Source organism: Chelon labrosus, assembly GCF_963514085.1.
Source record: "Chelon labrosus genome assembly, chromosome: 20".
Lineage (NCBI taxonomy): Eukaryota > Metazoa > Chordata > Actinopteri > Mugiliformes > Mugilidae > Chelon > Chelon labrosus.
The window spans coordinates 22,718,793-22,740,863 of NC_140353.1; the positions used below are offsets into that span (position 1 = coordinate 22,718,793).

The following is a 22,071-nucleotide window of genomic DNA, read 5'->3' on the forward strand; positions in this document are numbered from 1 at the left end:
AACTTGATGTTGCCCACCTTCTCCTCCCTCTGTTATGCTAAAGTATGGTTTATGCTCGACTGCCTCTCCTGTTTCTTCAAAAAACGTTCTCTCCCACACACAACTTGTCAGCGGTCAATGATAAGACCATTATATGTGTTGCAGTCACGATGGCACCTCTGGGTGCAGGTGCAGGACCCTCAGGTGTGGAAAGACTCATGTTAACAAAAGCATGATAGCAGCCCTTTATCTTTGGTGATATGCAAAGTTGATGTTCAGTGTTAGGAACAAGAATTTTACCTCGTATTTATTTCTACTACTTCTTTAAGTTCACGTAGTCAACGGATTAAGTTTGGACCATAGACTGTATATAAATATGGACCATGCGTCCCCACTCCCCCCATTGGCGGTATTTTCCTGGGGCTACGGGCTGCTAGCCTGGATACCAGACTCTCTGACTTCGCAGAGAGTCTGGCCTAGCTCCATTGGCAAACGTTTATTTCCTGGTGGGAGGGCACAGTTTGAGGTTTAAAATCATCGGAGTTCCTTTAACCAATCACTAACGTTTGGTAATGACGTATGTTATGCGCCGGAGCCTTCAGGCTCTGCTGCCTCGTACTTCCGCTTTCAAGAACGCAACAAGTAAACAAATCGCTACTCTACCATCCCCCATTGCAATTAAGGACGCGAAATTGGAATAAAAGTGCTGTAATGCCAGGAAGCATATCCACAACGGAGCGAATGGCTTCGAGTATATCCGTCTCCGTTCGTGTAAACATTTCAAACTCGGCGCGCAACTGAAACGTAATCGCTCTCAGACCCGCCCTCTGTTCGCTGATTGGTTCGCCAAAATCTTGGCCGGAGTAAACGTTAGCGGATCAAGCTTTTCCAGACGGAGTACTGTAGGGAATGCAAATGAGCGGAAGCACGTAGGCAGGCGGAGCCAGGCTAACGGGCTGCTCCACCTTGCAAGTTTGGACCCAGAGTCTGCGCTCTGCTCTACCTCCACCAGTTACAAAGAAATGTCGGATTATACACTGTACTTTATTTATTATTTATTTTTTCCTACTCACTCGGCCCTAGTTACCACTTTGAGTAGTTGTTGCTAACTGGTAGTCATCATGAGGTCACATCCTGTTTCTATAGAGTCAAATAACTAACTAAAATTAACTTATCAGTAAAATTGACACCTGAACATGCATCAACTATATATTAACTACCTAAAATCAGAGAAACTATCCTTGAAAAAAATATTTATGCATATAGTGTTTTAGTTTTGCCCAAGTCCCATCCACTAACATGGAGGAGGCGGGGCTATACTACAGCTAGCCCCTAGAGGGAGCATGGTACTTGCTTTGGCTTCACTTTTGAGGAGCTGTTCTACTGTCCATCTTTATATATTTTATGGTTTGGACTCACACTTAATGCAACATACTGAGTGTTTTAAGTCCTGCAGATTTTGTCCACACATAGTTAATTGCTAGCATCTTTTTTAAGAAACACAAAGCTCTGCAGATCATCAGTTCACCTGGATCTAATTTCACATGCATGCAACTAAGAGATTATAAATAATGTTTCTAAATATAATATACAAATATGCTGCTTTAACACCACACTGACGGTTAGCTAGCACCCGGCTGAAAGTCACAATTCTAAAAAATACAATAGCAATAAATTAAAGACAGCAGTTTGTGTGTGTCCTCCGTATGTTCACACAGTGAATATTCGATGGATGGGATTTCAAGATGAACGGTACAGAGCGTCAGTATTCATCAGTTAATGGATTGTGCACAGTACACAGCCACTTACAAAGCAGCAGTTCTCCAAGAACATCTTTACGGACGAAAGCATTAGCTCAGATGCTAATCACAATTATGCTACAAGATGGAGCAGCAGCAGAAGAATAGTAATAAACAAGACGAAGCTGCATATCACTTTTCTTTCCCAATGTCTTTAATGAGTTTCATTCCAATAACAATTACAATAATCTCGTGTAGCACTTAAGTATTACAGCTTTTTGAATAAACATCCCACCACTACGTCCACCTCCCTCTTTCTGCTTATCATTCTACAATCGCTCCTACTCTTAAGAAGTCTAATACTATAACAATGAAAGTAAAGTTTACAGATACCCTTGGCAAAATCTAAATTAATAAATAAATATATGAAATATACTGAAATAAAAATTACACCTCCTGTGATTCATCCATTTCCTTTTAGTTTCTTTTTAGACAACCTAGTCTGCATGTTCCTCTCTTAGGATCTCCCCATATCTGACGTTTTAATGAATTAATCCAGATTCCAGTGTTCCCCCTGAGTCTGATTATTTTTGTTTATTTTTTCTTCCAGTAAAGACCCATACATCTTCAAAGCTGCCTATTCAACAGAGAAAAAGAACCCCACCCTCACCAGGCAATTATTCTATTAGCTTTAAAAACTACTACTACTACTAATAATAATAATAATAATAATAATACAATTCTTACAATTCCTAATCACTCCTAAAGTTAATCATGAACACATATTTGTGCATTCTGTGCATTCACATATATAAAGTCATTCAGTTTCGTTGTGATTAATGTGTGTGACTCTTTTATGTATATCTGAAGAAGGCAATATACACTATTTACAGATTGAGCTAAATGAAAAGACGTTCACGTTACCTACCCAAACATCTTTACTTTAGTTCATTCATTCATTCATTCATCTTCTATACCCGTTTAGTCCTGTTAAGGGTCACGGGGGTCTGCTGGAGCCTATCCCAGCTGTCATCGGGCGAGAGGCAGGGGTACACCCTGGACAGGTCGCCAGTCCATCGCAGGGCCACCTTTACTTTAGTCTCATTTAAAATTGTTTCTGAACAAAAGGTTAAATAGAGAAGTCAAGACAGAACCTTTTGTTTTACGCACAGTTATTGTGTAGTAGATAGAGACTACCAGTCTTCCTTTGTCTCTATACAGACTTTGAAAACTTGAATTAAGGCAGTTAATTCCATTTCTTCCTGATTTGGTCAAGCTCTATAAGATTTTTAAAACTAAATCTACAACACAATAAAATGTGTGACGGTAGTGACAGTCATTTGTAGACTTTGCCAGAAGCAAGCTATCCTCCCTTTTCCCTAGCATCCTTAAGGATAATCGCTTGCAAAAGCTGTACACATCACATCTTTCATTTCAGCACTATACAGTGGACAGGTTAAGATGGATAAACATTTAGGTTTCTTTCTTGTAGTTTCTTTCTTGTGGGTTCAGGCTGTAAACACATTTTTTTTCCTGCTGTAAAATTGTGCATTTTAACTTGGAGGTCCGTAAGGATCGATTCACTACATTTTCAGCCCTGGAGATTGCCGCTTAGACAGTGATTAACATTGTTAATCAGATTTTCCAGGACCAAGGTGACTTCTAGTCGTGTTCTTAGGACTACAAGGGCAAAGACTCAGAGTCTACAAAGACTGCCAAATATATTCAACCTTTTATTTAACCCATGTTGGATTTAGATAGATCTAGTCAAGCTACTTGACAGAGGCTGTTTACCTGCAGACAGGTACTTCTGTGCAGATAACTGTTACCAGGGAGAATTATGATTTCACCACAGTCATGCCTTTCTGCTCATAATGCTTCTTTATGTACTCAGTAATGGCGTTCTGATCATTAAGTTCTTTCCTGAAGAGCATGATGTAACACTTAGGGGCCAAGTGACAGCCCAGGACACTGAAACAAGAAACAAGAATGGCTGCACCTTCTATAGCTGGTGTGTACTTCCCTTCCAAAGTGAGATAAAGTGGGAGGAAGATAAGCCAAATGATTAAAAACAGCAGCATACTGATGGTGACTAAAGCTGCGTTTTTATATAAATCTGGCAACTGTCTACCTTTGTATGCAAACATGAAACAAAGAAGTCCCAAGAGAGCGTTATAGGCTACCATGGACATGAAGAAGGCTTGGCTCTGTGACTTACATTGATGCAGGATGATTGTGTTCAGTTCCTCCTCATGAACAACTGGCGGTTTTTTGACCAGCCATGACACACATAAGATCACCTGGATCCCAGTGACAATGACCACCACAGCCAACGGCTGATTAATCTTCTTCACCCAGGACCCTACTGTCAGGTCAAAGCTAAAACCTACCAAGATCTGAAGCAGGTTAGCCAGAATGCAGGACATGCAGAGGGAAAAGGCAATGCCAAAGGCAGGTAGGCATACCATGCAGGATTGCCAAGTGGGTTTGCCAATGAGACTAAATGTAATGCAGAAGCCGACCAACAGGGACAAAAGCTCCACGCAACACAAGTACCCTCCAACCGCCTTCACAAGAGGAGTTTTAAAATGGATTCCAAACACAACAATAAACATAATGGAAAAAACTATACCAAACACTGCTGCACAAGTCAAAACGATAGAGAAGGCATCTGACCAATGTAGATATTCGTTCTTCTTTTCCGCGCAGTTTATTCCATCAGGTGAATAGTTCTTTTCACCACAGCTCTTACACTCATCACCTGTAGGGGTGTAAGCAAAGACAAGCAATTTTGTGTGAGGAAAGAAAGAAATAAGTTTTTGCTGATTCATCCTGATGAGTACCACCCTTTCAGAAGGATCACGTGAGACATTTGTCAATACGGACTATTCTGTTTTACTTAAACAAGGAAGTAACAAATCATGAGTGCTGGCGACAATAACAGCACAGTACTGAGACTGAAGTATTTGCAAAAGTATGCAAAACTGACTGAACTGGAACATCACATTGAACATGGTATTAATAAATATGAGTTTAAATATTTACTATGTAAACCATCGAAACAATCTGTTACCCCAAATATAATTTAGTATTCCATGGCTTTCGCAACACTTGATGTGAACTATTTTGTCATGGCTGCTTTAATGCTTTAATGGCACAAGAGTAGAAGTTTGGTTATAACACACATGATGGCAGCATTTTGGGACTGTATGAAAGTTATTAGGGGATGTGGTTGGGAAAAGAAGTGGTATACTTTAAAAAAAAAAAAAAACCCTGCCAGATTACAAACTGGCATCCTTGAAAAATACAGATATTCTGTATAGTCACCATCAAAAATAACTGTTTCACAATAATCTGTCTGTGTTTACTACGCAATCTTGGATTTTAAAGAAAGAATTGTCACTTTTGTGGAATGAAAGGATTTGCCTTTGAGCTCTTTTACTAATAAAACCTGGTAGAAATACATTTGTGTCACATAATCACTAACAGGTTGAGTGTATCACTTAAGTCAAGCTAAGGGCATGTGGCACATTCCAGGGGATCGAACCGCTAACCCTCTGGTTCGTGGACATCCCGCTCTACCTACTGAGCCACAGCCACCCCATTAGCCTTTCAGTTTCACACACAGTTGTGTTTCCTTTACTTTCCTTCCATGACTACACTGACTTACACTCATTTCCTGGAACTAGCATTTTCTTTCTTCTCTTTTTCTTCCACAATCGGAAGAAGGTTCCAACAATGTGACATTGTAAACTGATTTTAAATACACCCACCTCATTCATCAACCCAAATAAAAGAAACTAAACCACATATTTATTGTGACAGCTTTTCAAACAGATAAAAACAAAAGTAAATGAATATTAATATTTTAAATCTCAAATTGATGAATCTCCCGCGACCATTCACAGGACAAGCAGTTACACAAGATGAATGAATGAGCGAAAATGATGTATCTAAATATCTATTTTAACAATTTGTAGGTACATTTACTGGTAAACTAAGCTACAGAAAGAATTACATCTCCCCTATTTGTGCTTTAATTTAGTCATTAATATGGAAGGAAAAACTTACCGTTCGCACGGGAAACGTGATTAGTTTCACATTTTTTACATATCCTACAACACTTTTTATCTCCCTCTGTCAACTCAAATCCTGGTTCACACGTTTTGGAGCAGTTGTAAGCAGTTACCTTTGAAAGACACAGCAATATTAGTACATGATATTCAAAAATCATTCTGGCAAATAAACTAAATGTAAAAATGAATCTCACCTCCACAGCTCTCATGGCGTTATACAGATATTCTGGGAGATCGATTGTTCCATTTGGCCTGTATTCCCCAATGGTGTTTATTTGTGCGCCCTGTTTAGATTCAGACACATTCCATTGCACAATATCATATCCTACGCTGGGGTCTCCCTTTTCGTTAAAGAATATACGTGAGGTGTTGTCAACTGTGAAGTTGACTTCCCGGATTTCCTTGAAAAGCTGTAGAGCATAATGTAAACAAAGCCAAATTAATATAAAATCAAGATGTTTTATCTATTTGGTTAATGATTAAAATTTTCTTTGAGGCACTTCCAAAAAATGCACCAGGCACCAGGTTGTGGGGACCTTTGAGTCCTATGAGTTGAGGGGGAGGGCCACTGTGGATCAGGCTTGTTCCAGTGCATGCAACAGGTACTCTTTGGGATTTGGGAGTTTGGAGGTCGGATCAAGACCTTTTTTGATGTTTTTTTGAGCTATTCCTAAGCAGTTTTTGTGGTGTGGCGTGCCGCACTGTCCTGCTTGAGAAGATTGTAGAAGTAACATTCAAATGCCAGGATCAAACATGTCCCAGAGGAACACTGCATTACAATGACATGTACAATGCTGTACGATCCACCTGTCAGTGGTTTTAATGTTGTGACTAATGGGAGTGCTTTATATTGATCTGATATCTCAAGGTACGCAATATTTTTTTTCAGGACTATTTCAACATTTAAAGAAGCGCACTTGGTCACTGTCTTGAGTATTAGATGAAGAGTACTTTGAGTGTACTACTTATGTAACTGTCAAGTAAATATAAAGCTACAGTCAGCTGCCAATTAGTTCAGCATGGAGGCTCAAAACAGGGAGAGCCTGTTAAAGCAACACAACGAAACCTTTTGTGTGTGAAGAATTCAATTTTCTGATGAAAATTGTGATGGGTACTGGTTCACAGCCTGTCAAATGTACATGGAACTTGGGTATTCTGACATTTTCACTTGCCAACACATTATGCTGCTGTTTACGGATTTATCATAGCAGTGGCTTATTTCAAACTGTAACGCCTTTCAAAGTTCCACTCCTCTCTATTTTGCATGTACAATTCCAGGTCCGGTAGCTTGGCAAATTGCAATATTTTCTGTCTCTCCTGCTCAGTTGGTCACATGTATTTTTGTTCCTCTTCCTCTTTCAGCGATAATGGTATTTGTAATAAACATGCTCTTTTCACATCACTCTAGAGGCTTACTGAATTGGAAGCACGGTTCCGCACCACGGGAAGCGCCCCATTACTTGCAATAGTTAGTCAGCTCCAAACAGCTAGAGAAGACTATCCTAAACCCTGATAGCCACCTCCCAGCAAGTCCTGTTCTGGACTATCCTAAACCCTGATAGCCACCTCCCAGCAAGTCCTGTTCTGGACTATCCTAAACCCTGATAGCCACCTCCCAGCAAGTCCTGTTCTGGACTTGCTGGGAGGTGGCTATCAGGGTTTAGGATGGTCTTCTCTAGCTGTTTGGAGCTGACTAACTGGGAAACAAAGTAAACATAACCCATGGTCCACCACAACACATGTGATGTCAACACTGTTGTTTTAAGATAAAGTAGTTGCAGAGTGTAGCAAAAACTGATTACCATCTCCTTTAAAGCTAGCCAACTAATGGTTTAAGCCTTATTTGTTTAAGGCACTTTTTAAAGGGAGTTACTTCTGAACTATTTTCATGGCTGGTACAGTCACTCTCCAAAGACCACATAGCACATGAGAAAGGCAAATTCTCATTTCTGTAAGCATGTGGACAGCACTGCATTCCAGAAGAATTTGAGGATAACTGGCTGTAGATACATTTAAAGAAGGCCATAAGAAACAAGGGAATCTCCACATTTAATCCCACCAAAAGAACTTGTCACAGAAGCAATGCAACTTATGTCAGCAAGATATCTGTTCTGTACCTCTGAGGCTGTGAATTCAGGGCGACGACGACACTGTTGGTTATCACATTTTAGCAAGACTCTGAGACCCTCAACAATGACTTGGACAGCTAAATAGATACTGTACGATTCATCCTGGTCAATGTAAGAGATTAAGCATCTTTTGCCCAGACACTGCTGGGATCCCGTTTGGCCGTTGGTTAGCGAGCAGTTGTTTGTAATGTTCGCCTCAGACTGATTTGAGCAAAGTGTAATTCCAGACAGGAAGCTGGTACTGTTTGTTGCATTAAACATTGAGCTGACATAGGCTTCGAAACCGGGCACCTCGTGCTTCTTGAAGATGAATCCGAAAACTTGCCCAGCCAACTGAATGCCAGGCAATGAAGAGATCTGTGTAGAAGTGGACCATGTGTCACTTGCAATCCAAGTTCTATTGAGTTCGTCTTTAATAGCTGCTTCCATTATGATTGCAACATTGGTGTCCGAGGTGAACATGACGATGACCTCAGCTGAGGAGTTAGCGATCTTTCCCAACAGCTCTGTCAGCTTCTTTCGGGTGTTCGTTGTGTTCCGGTCAAAGTCACCGTCCAAGATCTCAACAAAGTCAATGCAGACTTCCATCTTACGGAAGTACTCCTGAAGGCGATCACTGCCATACTTCCCATACTCGTCATTACTTCCCACAATGGCCACTGATTTCCAATTAAACTGCTTAACTAGCTCAGCAATGCCCTTGGTCTGATGTTCATCACTGGGTACTGTTCGCAGGAAAGTGGGAAACTTGAACGTACTGCTGAGCAGCTCACTGGTTGATGCATAACTAATCTGCAAAATACAGGAACAAAATCATATTGAAATGGTTCCGCACATATCTTGCGACAGACTTTAATTATTGGCGTCATAATTGCATTTCCAAAGAGCTTTAGATTTAGTTCTAATCTAATTATGTGTGTTTCTAACTGTAGTTATAAGGAGAATATCAAATACAGAAAAGACAAACCTGAGTAACTGATGACAGAGCAAGAATTCGAGCAACAGCTATTGATACTTCAGAATACCTTTCGCCAATCACCGCCTTTGTTTCGGGTTCGGGGAAGGCAGACTGAGCGATTTTAGGTAGTAAACAGCTCGTAGGGTCTGACTGGTTCTTCAGCAGCTGGAGCGCTGCTTTGATGGCAAGGCTGACATCTCCACAAGTGTCATAGATATCATATCCCAGAGTGATGTTGGGTAAAGCTCTTGGAGTGCGCTGGTTTATTTCTTTAATGGCATATATCATCACATGAGTGCGTAGGAACATTTGAATATTAAAGCTGCAAAAAAAAAGAGAAAAAAAAAGACAGAGGACCCATGACATTTTCAAACTGATATCATAGTTGTGTAAAAGAACGAAGTTTCATTAACGTTATACTTACTCACTACAGGTGATTACTTCAGGCCCCGCGCTTTTGTTGCTTTGTAAGTGAATTGGGAAAAGTCCTCCAATGATGATGTCACCAGCAGAGTATTCATGGAGACTATTCTGTCCAAAACAAGAGTGAAATACACCAAGGCTGCTGACGAATAGCCACAAAAAGAACAACATTGTGGACGTATGCATGTAAAACACACGTACGTTTGTTCTCAAATGTGTGAACTGGTTCCTGGGTAGCGGCTCTTATATGACTTCCCCTTGTGGAAAGTGGGACTGGATCATTTGCATAAAAAACAGGCAGAATCAGTCTTGCCTCTTTCTAACATTTTCAAAACACTGCACACGCATGGAATCAATGATTTGAATATGTCATAGAAAAGGACTCATTTACAGTTATATATATTTCATTACCAGGTGTACCAATCTCCTCTCTCCAGCTCAGTTGACAAACTGGCTTAGGCAGGACAGGTTGCTGTAGTTGACATTATGCATTTTGCATAATGTCTCTTGTACTCGGTTCACCCAAAACTGCAGTGGTGCAGTTCTGTATGCAAACCATGAGAGGGAACTGTATTCACTGACCTAGAAAACTATTCCCTTGAAAGAGAATCATTTATATTTTGGTTAATCCAGTCGCATGCCATTTGTTTTGACTCCATCACTACAGGAATGTAGACAGATCTACATACCATATTTGGCTTATTAAATCCGTGAAAAAACAAAAACGGAAGGACAAAGTGTCCACAATGTATGTATGCAATTTTTAAAATGCCGAAAGAGGAAAGAATCACAGAACTTTTGTTTCAGTAAATGGGGACGATTGTACAGTATGTGATGAATACTACAGCCAGCATTTGATATCATGTAGTGTTGTTCAATGTACGGTTGTGTTCGCTCATGGTGCATTTGTTGTGGTCTTTTTGTTTGTATGTATATGTTGCTCATGTCTGCATTATATGCACTATTTTGTGTTTTTCTGTGACAGACTGTGGAAACAAATTTCCTTATGGGACAATAAAGGCTATCTATCTATCTATCTATCTATCTATCTATCTATCTATCTATCTATTTCAATGATCTATAAACTACATTAGTTTTTATCTGGTGGAGGTGGAACTAATTTCAGTACCTGTTTATAAACTGAATCTTCTCATAATCTAATTCAAAAACCTAAAAACTGTGACTTTTACCTGACTATAATGCAGCTAATATTGTTAACAAGAAATTTCATATATTTTAATTTGGATAAATAGGATATCCTCATTAAACTCAATAAGACAGAGCTGCTGCTGCTTCTGCTGCTGCTTTGAAAGCAGCACCGTCACTAGTTCTGGATTAAATGTCTTTGGATTGGTCCTCTGCTTCCCCACGCCTTGTGTGCAGTGGGCTAGATCATATAAATAGGGTGCATTCCGCTGTACAAGGTGGACACTCAGAGACACCCGCACCCCAGAAAAACCTATTTTACGCATGCAACATGACTTCAATGATGTGGGGACTGGTCTTCTTCTTTGGCGTCTTGGCACCGGGGACGCTGGGAATTCTCCCACACGCTCGGTCGCAGCGGAGACAGATTCATTCGGCCGGTCTCCTAAACCCACGCACGTCCCCGAAGGTCAAGCCAATTTTATATGAGCGCTTCGAAGATATCAGATCTACCGAACAAGTCTCCGACGAACTGCCGACTGCTGAGACTTTCCAAGAGGTCCAGCCGGGTGGTTACGGCGTGCGGGGCTTTCAGCAGGCTGGTGCCAACAACTACCTGTCTCAGGAGGGACAGAGAACTGGCAGCGGAGGTTGGTTTGTGGATGCTATGTGTTCTATAGTTGTTCATATCCGGGACATGCACGATGTGTGTGGTGTGTGCCATAATCCTCTACTGTCAATATTTGTGTCTGTGCGCATTTACATATACATATACCACATATTACATTTGTGTTACATTTGTGTTTTAATCTTAAATGTACATTCCTTGGTTTTGGTATTATAATTCTCTTGGTTGAGAGGTGAGATTTTGACTGTAATTTAATTTATCTTTAGTCTCTTAACTCTAATTAGCACAGCTTTTGGCTTCCTAACTTATAGTTGAAATGGAAACAAGGGTGGGGAAAAACATGTGCCTGAAATGATTAAGACTTGTGCTCCCCAACCAAGGTGTAGTTTTTTCAGCCTCCCCATTTCATTTTAATAGTAACTCTTTAACATTGCATTCCAAAAATAACATAAATGCACTTGCATATGCATTAAAAAGTCTATTTTTTACATTTTCGTTTTATTTTGCAGGAGCAACAGGACCCAATTGCAGAAATCGACCAATAGACCTGGTCTTCATCATAGACAGCTCCCGCAGTGTACGCCCTGCTGAGTTCGAAAAGGCCAAGGAGTTCCTGCAAGACATGGTAGACAGCTTGGCCATTGGCCCAGATGCCACTCGAGTCGGCCTGGTCAATTACGCCAGCACGGTGCAGATCGAGTTTTTTCTCAAGAAGTACGTTGACAAGTCTTCTCTGAAGAAGGCACTGGCCCGCATTGAGCCCCTCGCTTCAGGCACCATGACGGGCATGGCCATCAAGACGGCCATGGAGAAAGCTTTCACCGCGGAGGCCGGGGCCCGAGCTGGTTCCGCTAACATCGCCAAGGTGGCCATCATCGTGACAGACGGGAGGCCCCAGGACGCGGTGGAGGAAGTGTCAGCGTCAGCACGAGCATCTGGCATCGAGATCTATGCTGTGGGAGTAGACAGAGCTGATATGACTTCCCTCCGACTCATGGCCAGCCAACCACTGGATGACCATGTCTTCTACGTGGAGACTTATGGTGTCATAGAGAAGCTCACTTCCAAATTTAGGGAAACCTTGTGCGGTAAGGATGATGATAATGGGAGCGCAGATGTTCCAATAGATGCCGGATTTGATGATTACAGTCTAGGCCTAGATGGCAGGAATCACAATAATGGAATAAATAATGAAAGTGACGATAAAGGAAACAACGGTATGTCAGATCTGTTTCTATTCACCTGTGATGATATGGGCAGCACCATACAGGGAGTCTCCATTTTAAAGGCGCTGGTCCTCTTCTTTGGTCTTGAGAACAAGGGCAAGGTAACAAGTGAAGTACCACCACTTGTTCTCTGTGGGTTTCCTACAAAAAGTAAAGTGCATTAATGCATTCAGCATTAAACATTAATTATTAGTTATATACTAACAAGTGTAAAGAAGAAGACAAACCTCTGATCACTAGTGCTGATCCAAATCTACATACCTGAATCCTTTAAAATGGTTGAAACCCAACATGATGCTGCCTATACTTTTCACAGTGAGCGTGCTGATCTCCACTCGCTGCAATGCATTTTGTGCCTCATGCTGCATGACCTGCTCAGTAACCTGAAGGTGTGTTAAGCTGGCCCCCTATTTTGGCTTCTGCAGACATTTATCATGCGAGCATGAATTAACTTTAATTTGGCTGAAATGTATTTTTGGGGCAATATGATTATTTGCTTTCTTTCCAAGATTTAGATAATACAGTTTCTGTCTACTCAATATGAAGCTAGACTAGTCCGTTAGCTTAGCATAGCTCAAAGACTCGAACCAGAAAACAGCTTACTCGGCTCTGTCAAAACCTTTAAACCAGCAACTTTAAAGCTTAATAGTCTCAATCTTACCAAAGACTATTGTATAAAAAGGGCTTACATGTAGAGAAAAGGGACAAATGATGTTAATTGTTTACATACGCTTGCTAAATGTATATTAATTGATATTTAATGTAGTACATAAGCTACCACAACGCTTGATCCAGCCTGCTAATGCCATGGAAAATTTGGGTGACATCAGAACCTGGAGGGGCTTTAAAACAAAGGTGCGTTTAAAAGATTTTGTAGGCTATGGAGAACCCAAAAAGTGGATTTTTTTTATTTTTACTAATACTTTTCCTTTCCCTCACAATGCCTTTTGACTTACCTTGCAAAATATATTTACATTCCTATTTGTACAGGGAGGTTGGCTGAAAATTGTCACATTGCAGTGCTGAAGCAGCAGGGGTTTATCAACCCCGAGTGTTAGGTTTTGCTATGAATTCTCCAGTAGTTGGATTAGCAGTAGTGCAGTACCTGCACGTGTAGTTGTAGCCATAGCGATGATTGCATCTAGGACCACAGTCACAGTTTCAACGACAGCTCTAGTCACTGCAAGCATACAGTTATAGTGGTTGTGGTAGAGAGAAATAAATAAGGTAAAGCTGTACAGCCCCAAAGTTCATATGGGTGGATGGATGGGACAGACACTTTTTAAATCCTGTTTTAAAACATAAGTAAATGTTTCTTTGAATCCTCGAAGTATTATAGAATGATAACCTCACCAAAGTATCTATTTTAGATAAAATAGACCTTTCTTAAAGCTACGCAACTTGTTTTTGTGCATAACTGTCCAGAGTCCTGAGGCATAGCTTACCATTAACAACATGGTTGAAAAGGCTGTTAAGAGGGAATGCAGATGTATTTTAATGAGAATAAGAAAACAGCAAAATCAATTCCACTGTCTTAGTAAAGTTCCTTAAATAAAAAGCGGATTCAGTTTCTCAAACGTCTGGTACTACCCAAACCTTGCAACCTAAGGTTACACTTACTTGCTAATCTTGCAGCGTTCCCCCTGTTGCCGAACTTACTGCATGCCATTTGAATGGCTTCAAGTCATGCGTACTAAAAAGCTTGCTCTTAGATGATAGTTTGAGCCGTGAGTTCAACCATCCTCTGTGTTTCACCGAGTCCAACTTCTGTCTCACCACAGCAATGGTGACAGTACTGAAAACGTGCAATGACTTTGAAAGAGTATTGCCTTCAGTAGATGTTCTGTTTGGATTTTGTGTGTTTGGCAGGTTACATGCATTGAAAAACCTGTGTAACAATTGAATATGCCTCTTTCCCCCCCCCCCCCCCCCAAATAACCCCATCAAAACACTATGAATCACCTATAACATCACTGTAGTTGAAGCACAGAGATTATCCAAACTAACCTGCATGCATCAGATTACATTAATTTTACATTTTACTAATTGAATTAACAAAAAAATCATTGCTTGCAGTAGACTTACTATAAGCCAATCAGACACTGGAGTGTTTCTTTTCAGGTTCAGATGCGTGTAATCAGGGACACGATTGCCAGCATATCTGTGTCAACAGTGACAGTTCATACATCTGCAAGTGTCGCACAGGCTACACCTTGAACTCGGACATGAAAACATGCTCACGTAAGTGTCTTTGTCTTTATCTTTGTATCTATCGTATCAGTGTCCAAAATTCACGCTGTGTTTTTGCATGATTCATCTAGAACAGCTGCCAAATATTGGACATGGATAAAACTATAGTTTGACTAGATCTGACTTAATCTTAATGATGTCAAATTGGATGGTAAAACCTCATTAGAGATAGTAGAAATGCATCACATAAAATATTTAAGTAAAAATTTAGATAGAACTTTGAAATTTCAAGTTCATAATGTGTTGAAACTCAAACACGAGTTCAGAAGGCAGTTCATGCTGTCGACTCACCACATACCATCTCCTGTTGCTAATGTTCTGGGTTGGCCAAAAGAGATTACAGAAGACACTATACAGCATGAAGCCTGAACTTAGAGTCCGGACTGATGAGTGGGACAAACTCTAAGGGTTCACGAAAGTCTCGTTAACTGTAATCTTAACACAGTAAACTGCATCAATCAGATGTGGAAGTGTCTCTTTTCAGGATCAGATGTGTGTGCCCAGGGACATGACTGCCAGCATATTTGTATCAACAGTGAGGAGTCATACATCTGCCAGTGTCACATGGGCTATGTGTTGAATGCAGATCAGAAAACATGCTCACGTAAGAACATGAATTTTCTCAATAGATTTGAGACAAATACCTTAATTGGTTTTCATAGATATGTTAAGGCATGAAATGATCATAACATCTAAAAGGGCATTAATAATCAAAGACAACATTACTTGTAACTGTAGTTTAGAGTTTAGAGTAGGGTGAGTGCTCGTATCTGAGTCGAGCCACTGACACAGGCAGAGAATACCCTTCTCAAAGTAATGTGGTAGTGGTTTATTTTCTGAAATGTTTGTCAAATTTGTCAAAAAAGCTAAGGCAAATGAACAAATGCATGTGGATGATTTATCCAAACTGCCCTAAAAAAAAGCTGTTTGCATGAATATAACAAATTCAGAGTTTCTTGAAATCTGTAGTTCAGTTTTGTAGACGTAGAAGTGTCTCTTTTCAGGTTCAGATATATGTGCCCATGGACACGACTGCCAGCACATTTGTGTCAGCAATGATGACTCGTACATCTGTAAATGTCAAGTGGGATATGTTTTGAATGCAGACCAGAAAACATGCTCACGTAAGAACGACAACTTCTTTGTTGTCTGTTTTGTGTCTTGTTTTTTGCATGACTGAATTTTGCCTGAAAGGACACGCTTCATTTATATGAACTTTAAAAGTAACATTTGCCAGTCAGAAGCTCCAGAATGACTTCCACAATAAGACCTGTTAGTCAGATCTAGAAGTTGTTCTTTTCAGGTTTGGATACATGTTCCCAGGGGCATGACTGCCAACATATTTGTCTCAGCACTGATGATTCATACATCTGCGAGTGTCAAACTGGATATGTTTTGAATGCAGACCAGAAAACATGTTCACGTAAGACGCTGAACCTTTCTAGCAGTTTTGATGTTTGGCACAGATTTCCACAGACCTTATGTTTTTAGGTGCACAGAATCTGTAGAAACACACTGACGTTTGAATTGTTACATGATTTTTCACGACAGCACTGTAGCCTGCTGCTTGGAATAAAAAAGGTTAAATTGCGTAGAATTAATATCACCAGTAACAACTTTAAACCCCTAGTCTATACAGTGAGTGTCAGGTTGTTGATCTCAGCTACAGTCAGTTACATGTAGAAATGTCTCTTTGCAGATTTGGACACATGTGCTCAGGGACATGACTGCCAGCACATTTGTGTCAAAAATGGGGACTCCTATGTCTGCATGTGTCAGAAGGGCTTTGTGTTGAATGCAGACAACAAAACTTGTTCACGTAAGAACACTTACAGACACGTTGCAGACCCTTACTTCGTACAGTGTCTCAGGCTTTACAGAAACCAGGTTCTGAGAAGCAAGGTTATGCCATTTGAAACAGTAAAATTAACAAATGTTCATTTTTAAGCACCTCTGTCTTATCTGTGAGTTTGGACGTGTTGAGTATATGGATCAAGGTTATCTAAATGAACTGTATTAAAACAGCTGCACTTGAGATTTAGGTGAGGTTTGTTGCTGCTGTTAACAGTTTTTAAGCTTGTAGGGCCTGCTTTAAGTTTTTAGCGGGATCACCTGTGTTATTCTGCTGGTGCCCTCTGTAGAGCCACCGGGTTCATGTGATGAGTTTTTTTATGCAGTCATAAAGTTTGGCTGACGCATGTTTATACTGTACGGAAACTGCAATTTCCTGTTGATGTACAACTAGTCAGTAGACACACCAGTAACATTTAGCCTTTTCTTAGGGGGCTCTTGCAAGCTCAGCGTTTGAGAGAGTGAGAGAGCAGCAATGGTTGAGCAAGCTAGGGAGTGGGAGAAAGGGAGCGGTGTTAGCAAGAACAAAGCAGTGAATCAGAGAAAGAAAACTTTCTGTTTGAGTCATGGTACTTACATTCTAAAATATATGACAATTACCCTGCACAACCCTGCAGGAAAATGTATCATTGAATTTATTCTATTTTATTTTTGTGTGAATGTAGCTGAAGAACACACTTCAAGTTGTCCACTTCCGTCCTCCACTTCTCTAAAACAGATACACTGACCTGCAATTAGTTATCCATCCAAATTAGAGAAAGAGAGATGAGACAGCAAAGGTCTAGTGTTCTCATACCATGTACACTGTTATTAACTGGGACCTACTGCAGTCACATAATGTCTGGTTTCAGGCTGAAAAGCCATCAGGTCTGACGGATCTAAAACTGTTGAGATTCATTTACAGACCAACTATCTTATAATTATTGCCAGCTCAAACATGTCCCATAGAAGTTCCCTTCCTATATATCACATATTTAGATTAGAACCATGAAGAAATGTTGGACTTTTTACAGTTTCAAATATGTTGACACTAAAGATATCAGTAACATGATCACTGAGTGCGCTGTTGAGCTTGGTGAGCAGGAAGACAGATTCATACAGGTGTGTTTCTTTTCAGGTTCTGATCCATGTGCCCATGGACATGATTGCCAGCACATTTGTGAAAACAGAGATGACTCGTACATCTGCAAGTGTCTATCTGGATATATGTTAAATTCAGACCAGAAAACATGCTCACGTAAGACCCTGGCATGATCTGATGTTGATGTGTTAAAGCTCATGGGCTCAGAGTCACTGCTTTGCCACAAAATTTTAAACATTAACACGCTCGATCAAAGCAACATAGTATGTATCTGTGTCTGTCCTTACTTCCAAAACAAGGTTCTTAACTGAACGTGATTCTTAGCTGTGGGAGTTTCTCTTTTCAGGTTCAAATATGTGCATTCAGGGGCACGACTGCCAGCACATTTGTGTCACAAATGGTGATTCTTACCTTTGCAAGTGTCAAGAGGGATATGTTTTGAATGAGGACCAGAAAACATGCTCACGTAAGAACATTCATTTTACCTGCATGCTTGTCAGTGGCGTCGCAGTCAAATTTGGACGACCAGTGCTGGTGATGCACTGTAGGTTGTTCTTCGTGTTTAGTAAATTGCAAATTTATTTTGCCTAGATGCGGAGAGACAGGGGATCATACACCAAGAAGTATAGTGTACATGACCATTGCTTAAAGTGAAATATAATGGTCTATTAAAAGCTCCATAACTGTCTTAACTCCTCCTGGCGGCACGGTTACAGTTCATGTTTCAGGTTCAGATAGAGACATGACTGTCAGCGTAATTGTGCTAACAATAATTATAAGGAGATAGACCACTGAGACATAGAGTTCATGGTTGTATATATTGTTAATTAATTGTGACCAATCTTGAGCTACTCAAGGATTTCGTTCCATCCAGTTATCTGTGGATGATACCTGGGTGATCTTGGGTTTCACTCATACTGTATGTCCTGGTGCAAAGTGCGAGGTGTCCCACCAAATTCCATTGTTGGAAGTAGTTGAAAAAATGCTTCAAAAGCAGTTATGTGGAAGATGTTTTTTTTTAAACAAAAGTTTGTTAGACAGTGTACCATGCTGTTAATGGTAAATTTACTTTGAATGAGCAACAAGCTGGCACTTATCTGTGGACAGGTTAAGTATCGTGTGTTGCCAACTAGAAAAGCTGTGTTTCATAATAGGGACTTCATTTATACAGGCAGCAAGATGAGACACAGGGACTGATTCCTAGACCTAGATGTACAGTGTTGACATTTCATTTCATTTATATAAATTGTAAATCTCCACAAATACCTGGCTCATTGACTTGACAGCCTTGGCAGTGAATGAGGCTTACCTGGTTGAGGTTGGTGAAGGTTGGATTTCCGCCTGTGCCCTATGCTGCACGTCTCCTCCTTGTTCTCATCCCATTTCTTCCTGTTTCTGTCCACTGAAACAATACAACAAAGGCATAAAAGACCAAATAAATAACTAGAAGTAGAATGAGGAACATGTTCCTGTCAACAAAGGAGCGATCGTGCAAATCATGTCATGTCACGTGTGGTCTCGTTTCAGGTTCAGATACATGTGTCCAGGGACATGACTGCCAGCACATTTGTGTCACCACTGATGACTCATACATATGTAAATGTCAAATGGGATATGTGTTGAATAGAGACCAGAAAACATGCTCACGTAAGAAACTGAACCTTTCTCATATCTTAAGTATCTTGAGATTTTTCAGACTGTGAACAAAAAGCACAGGATCACGGATGTCATTAACTTTATATTAGATATGGCCATTCAGGGAGTTCACAGCATGTATACTGCACGTTAACAGATGATCCGAGAATACGTAAAGCAGATGTGGAAGTCTTTCTTTTCAGGATCGGACATGTGTGCCCAGGGACATGATTGCCAACAAATTTGTGTCAATTCTGGTGACTCTTATGTCTGTGAGTGTCAAGAGGGATATGTGTTGAACGCAGACCGGAAAACATGCTCACGTAAGAATTTGGATTTTATTCCACTGGGGATATTTGGTGGCTGGTGGTCTCCACGGGGCTACTTCATCTTTGTCTTGTGGTCACCATATATCAGCTCTTATAGATGTTTCCCATTGCTCTTAATTGATATGAGTGATTAAATACTCATCTCAGTGTGAAGGAGATCTGGGAGACTTTGCATGCTGAAAGAAAGGTATTGATGGGACCTGTGATCAAGGACTCTTCAAAATGCCAAGTGATGTTGCTGATGTCGTGTGTCACTGAGTTGTGAGCTTTTCATTTCATTTCAGGATCAGGTTTAGATGCATGTGCCCAGGGAAATGACTGCGAGCACATATGTTTCAGCAGTGGGAACTCATACACCTGCAAGTGTCAAGTGGGATATGTGCTGAACATGGACAAGAAAACATGCTCACGTAAGGAACTCCTTCCTTTCATATGCTACTATGCTAGACACATGGGCCTAGAGTTTATTGAATGTGTTACGACTTGAGTTAGTGTCTCTTTCCAGGTGCAGATGCTTGTGCTCAGGGACATGACTGCCAGCATATATGTATCAACAACGGGGATTCTTACAGCTGCCAGTGTCGAGCGGGATATGTGTTGAATGCAGACGAGAAAACGTGTTCACGTAAGAATTTTAACCCTTTGTCAACATACTGTACATCTGCACTGATTTCTACATCGTCCATACTGTGTAACATCTCATAGCCCAGCATTTCTCCAATGTGGGAGACTGACACAAGCTTACCAAGAGTTGGGGCACATGTGAGTAAGTCCTCAAAGCTGTGCAATCCACCATGGCCTATAGTCCACTTGGGCCTCCCTTCCCATTTGAAGAAACATTATCAAATAATGGTTGGGCCACATGGTATCCTCTTGACAAGAGCAGTCCCCACACTTTCACCAACAGTAGGGAATGGTTTAAGGTGAAATTTACATTGGCCTTGCTCTGTAACAGGGTTGACCATTTTTCAGTGCGAGAGGCACTGAAACGTGCATGTACATAGTCTCAAAATCAAAATAAGTCCACCTATATTATCTTAAATGGTCAGATAGATTAAGTATCTCATGCAGCATGTGTGGTTACATATGATATTTTTGACATAAACTACAGGTATAGCAGTTGTAGCAGTTGTCCATGTTTAGATAACATCTCAGTGGAGAGGGGTTCTGTGTGTAAAGAACAAGGATTGTAACCCTGTTTCTGTGACTACAGGTCCATAGATCTGCAGCCCTGTCACCTTATAGACCAGAACCATCCCCTAAAAAACATGGTCAAGCCTGAATACTGATAGAGGCTTTGCCATGTATTATGGATTTAGGGTTATAATGTGTATGTTTAATTTTAATAATAACTGCATAATAATTTTTTGTCCTTTCTTCAGTGGAAAAGTCTGAAGCTGGCTGTAACCAAGCCCACCAAGGCCAGCGACAAGCAGTACATCCACTGGTCCAGCACAATTTATAGAACATAAAAATGTAACGTCCTTGTTAAGGAGTGAGATGGTATCAGTGCACAAAGTTGTCAGGAGCTAATCATGAACTTGGTTTCAAGTAAAGTTTGTCTGGTGTGATATCTTTTTCATTGATTTGTTGTCGTACATCCCCAGTTAAAGCTGCCCACTCCTGAGCTCAGTAAGTGCACACATAGGTGGTGATTAGCTAGATTGCGTGATTGAAACGTTTAATATATTTCCTGATCTCACTCACAAAAGAAAAATCATGATGGCACTTCATGTCGTTCAGTCAGTAACCATAATATTTTCATTTTTTAAACCTAACTTTTAACTGATTTAATTGTCCATAACATTGTCTCCAATCCAAACACTGAAAACCATCTGTTGGAAATTTCATGGCTTCTGCAGTTGATCCTGGAATAGGATCAGGAATGACCTATGCCGCTTTCTCCTACCAAGTAGCCAAAGAGACAACACAGGACATGATGAAACCCCACTCTCATTCTTTGATTTTTTTCTGCATTCATTTCTCATTCTTTCAGAGGAAATGAGGAGTGAAATAACCCAGGATGCCTGCATGTGTGAAGCTCAGATTTTGTTCCAGAAAAAAGTACAGTCTACCATCCAGGAGCTCAACAGAAAGCATATCCTTTTCATTCATTCATTCATTCATTCATTCATTCATTCATTCATCTTCTGTAACCGCTTGTCTAAAACTGATATTTGTTATTAATATTTTAAAATTGTGATTATTATGTGTCTTTAGAAATACTACACACTACCATGATCAGATTTGGCAATATTAAGTTTGTCTCCAGCTACTAGTTATTAGTACTTCTACTGATAGTATAAATCACAAAGTTCTATTTCCTTGACTCTCTGCTCACTTGATGAACTTTCAGACAAAGTGAACTCGATCGAAGGTCAAAACCAGTATTAAGAACAGCAGTACCATCAGAAGATGTGCTATGGAGAAGCAGTGCATCCGGTTTTCTTGACAAGTGGAAGTCCACCTGTAACCTCCGCAATGTCTTATTGTTTGAGTGAAAATGTATGCGGTATTGATTTATTGGATATTATTTTTCTATTATAAATGTGCTTTTCTGCTCAAACACAGCCTGCTTATACTTCTCACAGGAAAGTAACTGGTGCAAATATTTCCATATG

General features: G+C 40.3%; 2 protein-coding genes across 2 annotated transcripts; one reads left to right on the top strand and one right to left on the bottom strand.

Moving 5' to 3' along the window:
* Positions 1-1,928: 1,928 nt before the first annotated feature.
* LOC311505615 (G-protein coupled receptor family C group 6 member A-like) lies at positions 1,929-9,605 on the bottom strand. The gene is made up of 5 exons (XM_084569270.1): positions 9,306-9,605; positions 8,891-9,203; positions 7,912-8,715; positions 5,790-6,204; positions 1,929-4,479 (listed from the first exon to the last, which is right to left on the bottom strand). Exons 1-5 carry the CDS (start codon positions 9,488-9,490, stop codon positions 3,557-3,559), a joined length of 2,640 nt encoding a protein of 879 aa, XP_084425396.1. The 5' UTR covers positions 9,491-9,605; the 3' UTR covers positions 1,929-3,556.
* A 1,176-nt stretch (positions 9,606-10,781) lies between these two features.
* On the top strand, positions 10,782-21,710 carry LOC311505140 (uncharacterized protein; the record flags this gene model as incomplete). The annotated part of the gene is made up of 15 exons (XM_084568545.1): positions 10,782-11,100; positions 11,588-12,295; positions 14,426-14,545; positions 15,039-15,158; positions 15,559-15,678; positions 15,858-15,977; positions 16,254-16,373; positions 17,523-17,642; positions 17,833-17,952; positions 19,014-19,133; positions 19,325-19,444; positions 19,735-19,860; positions 19,956-20,075; positions 21,447-21,546; positions 21,671-21,710. The coding sequence occupies 15 exons, from the start codon at positions 10,782-10,784 to the stop codon at positions 21,708-21,710; spliced, it is 2,493 nt and encodes an 830-aa protein (XP_084424671.1).
* Between the last annotated feature and the right edge of the window lie 361 nt (positions 21,711-22,071).

Bases quoted from the DNA above. Each gene is read 5' to 3' on its own strand.
- LOC311505615 (XM_084569270.1), bottom strand. From the start codon at position 9,490: ATGCATACGTCCACAATGTTGTTCTTTTTGTGGCTATTCGTCAGCAGC. The intron at 8,716-8,890 runs GTTTGTCTTTTC...TGTATTTTGCAG, and splicing joins CTCTGTCATCAGTTACTCAG to ATTAGTTATGCATCAACCAG. The intron at 6,205-7,911 runs GTACAGAACAGA...TATGCTCTACAG, and splicing joins CTGAATTCACAGCCTCAGAG to CTTTTCAAGGAAATCCGGGA.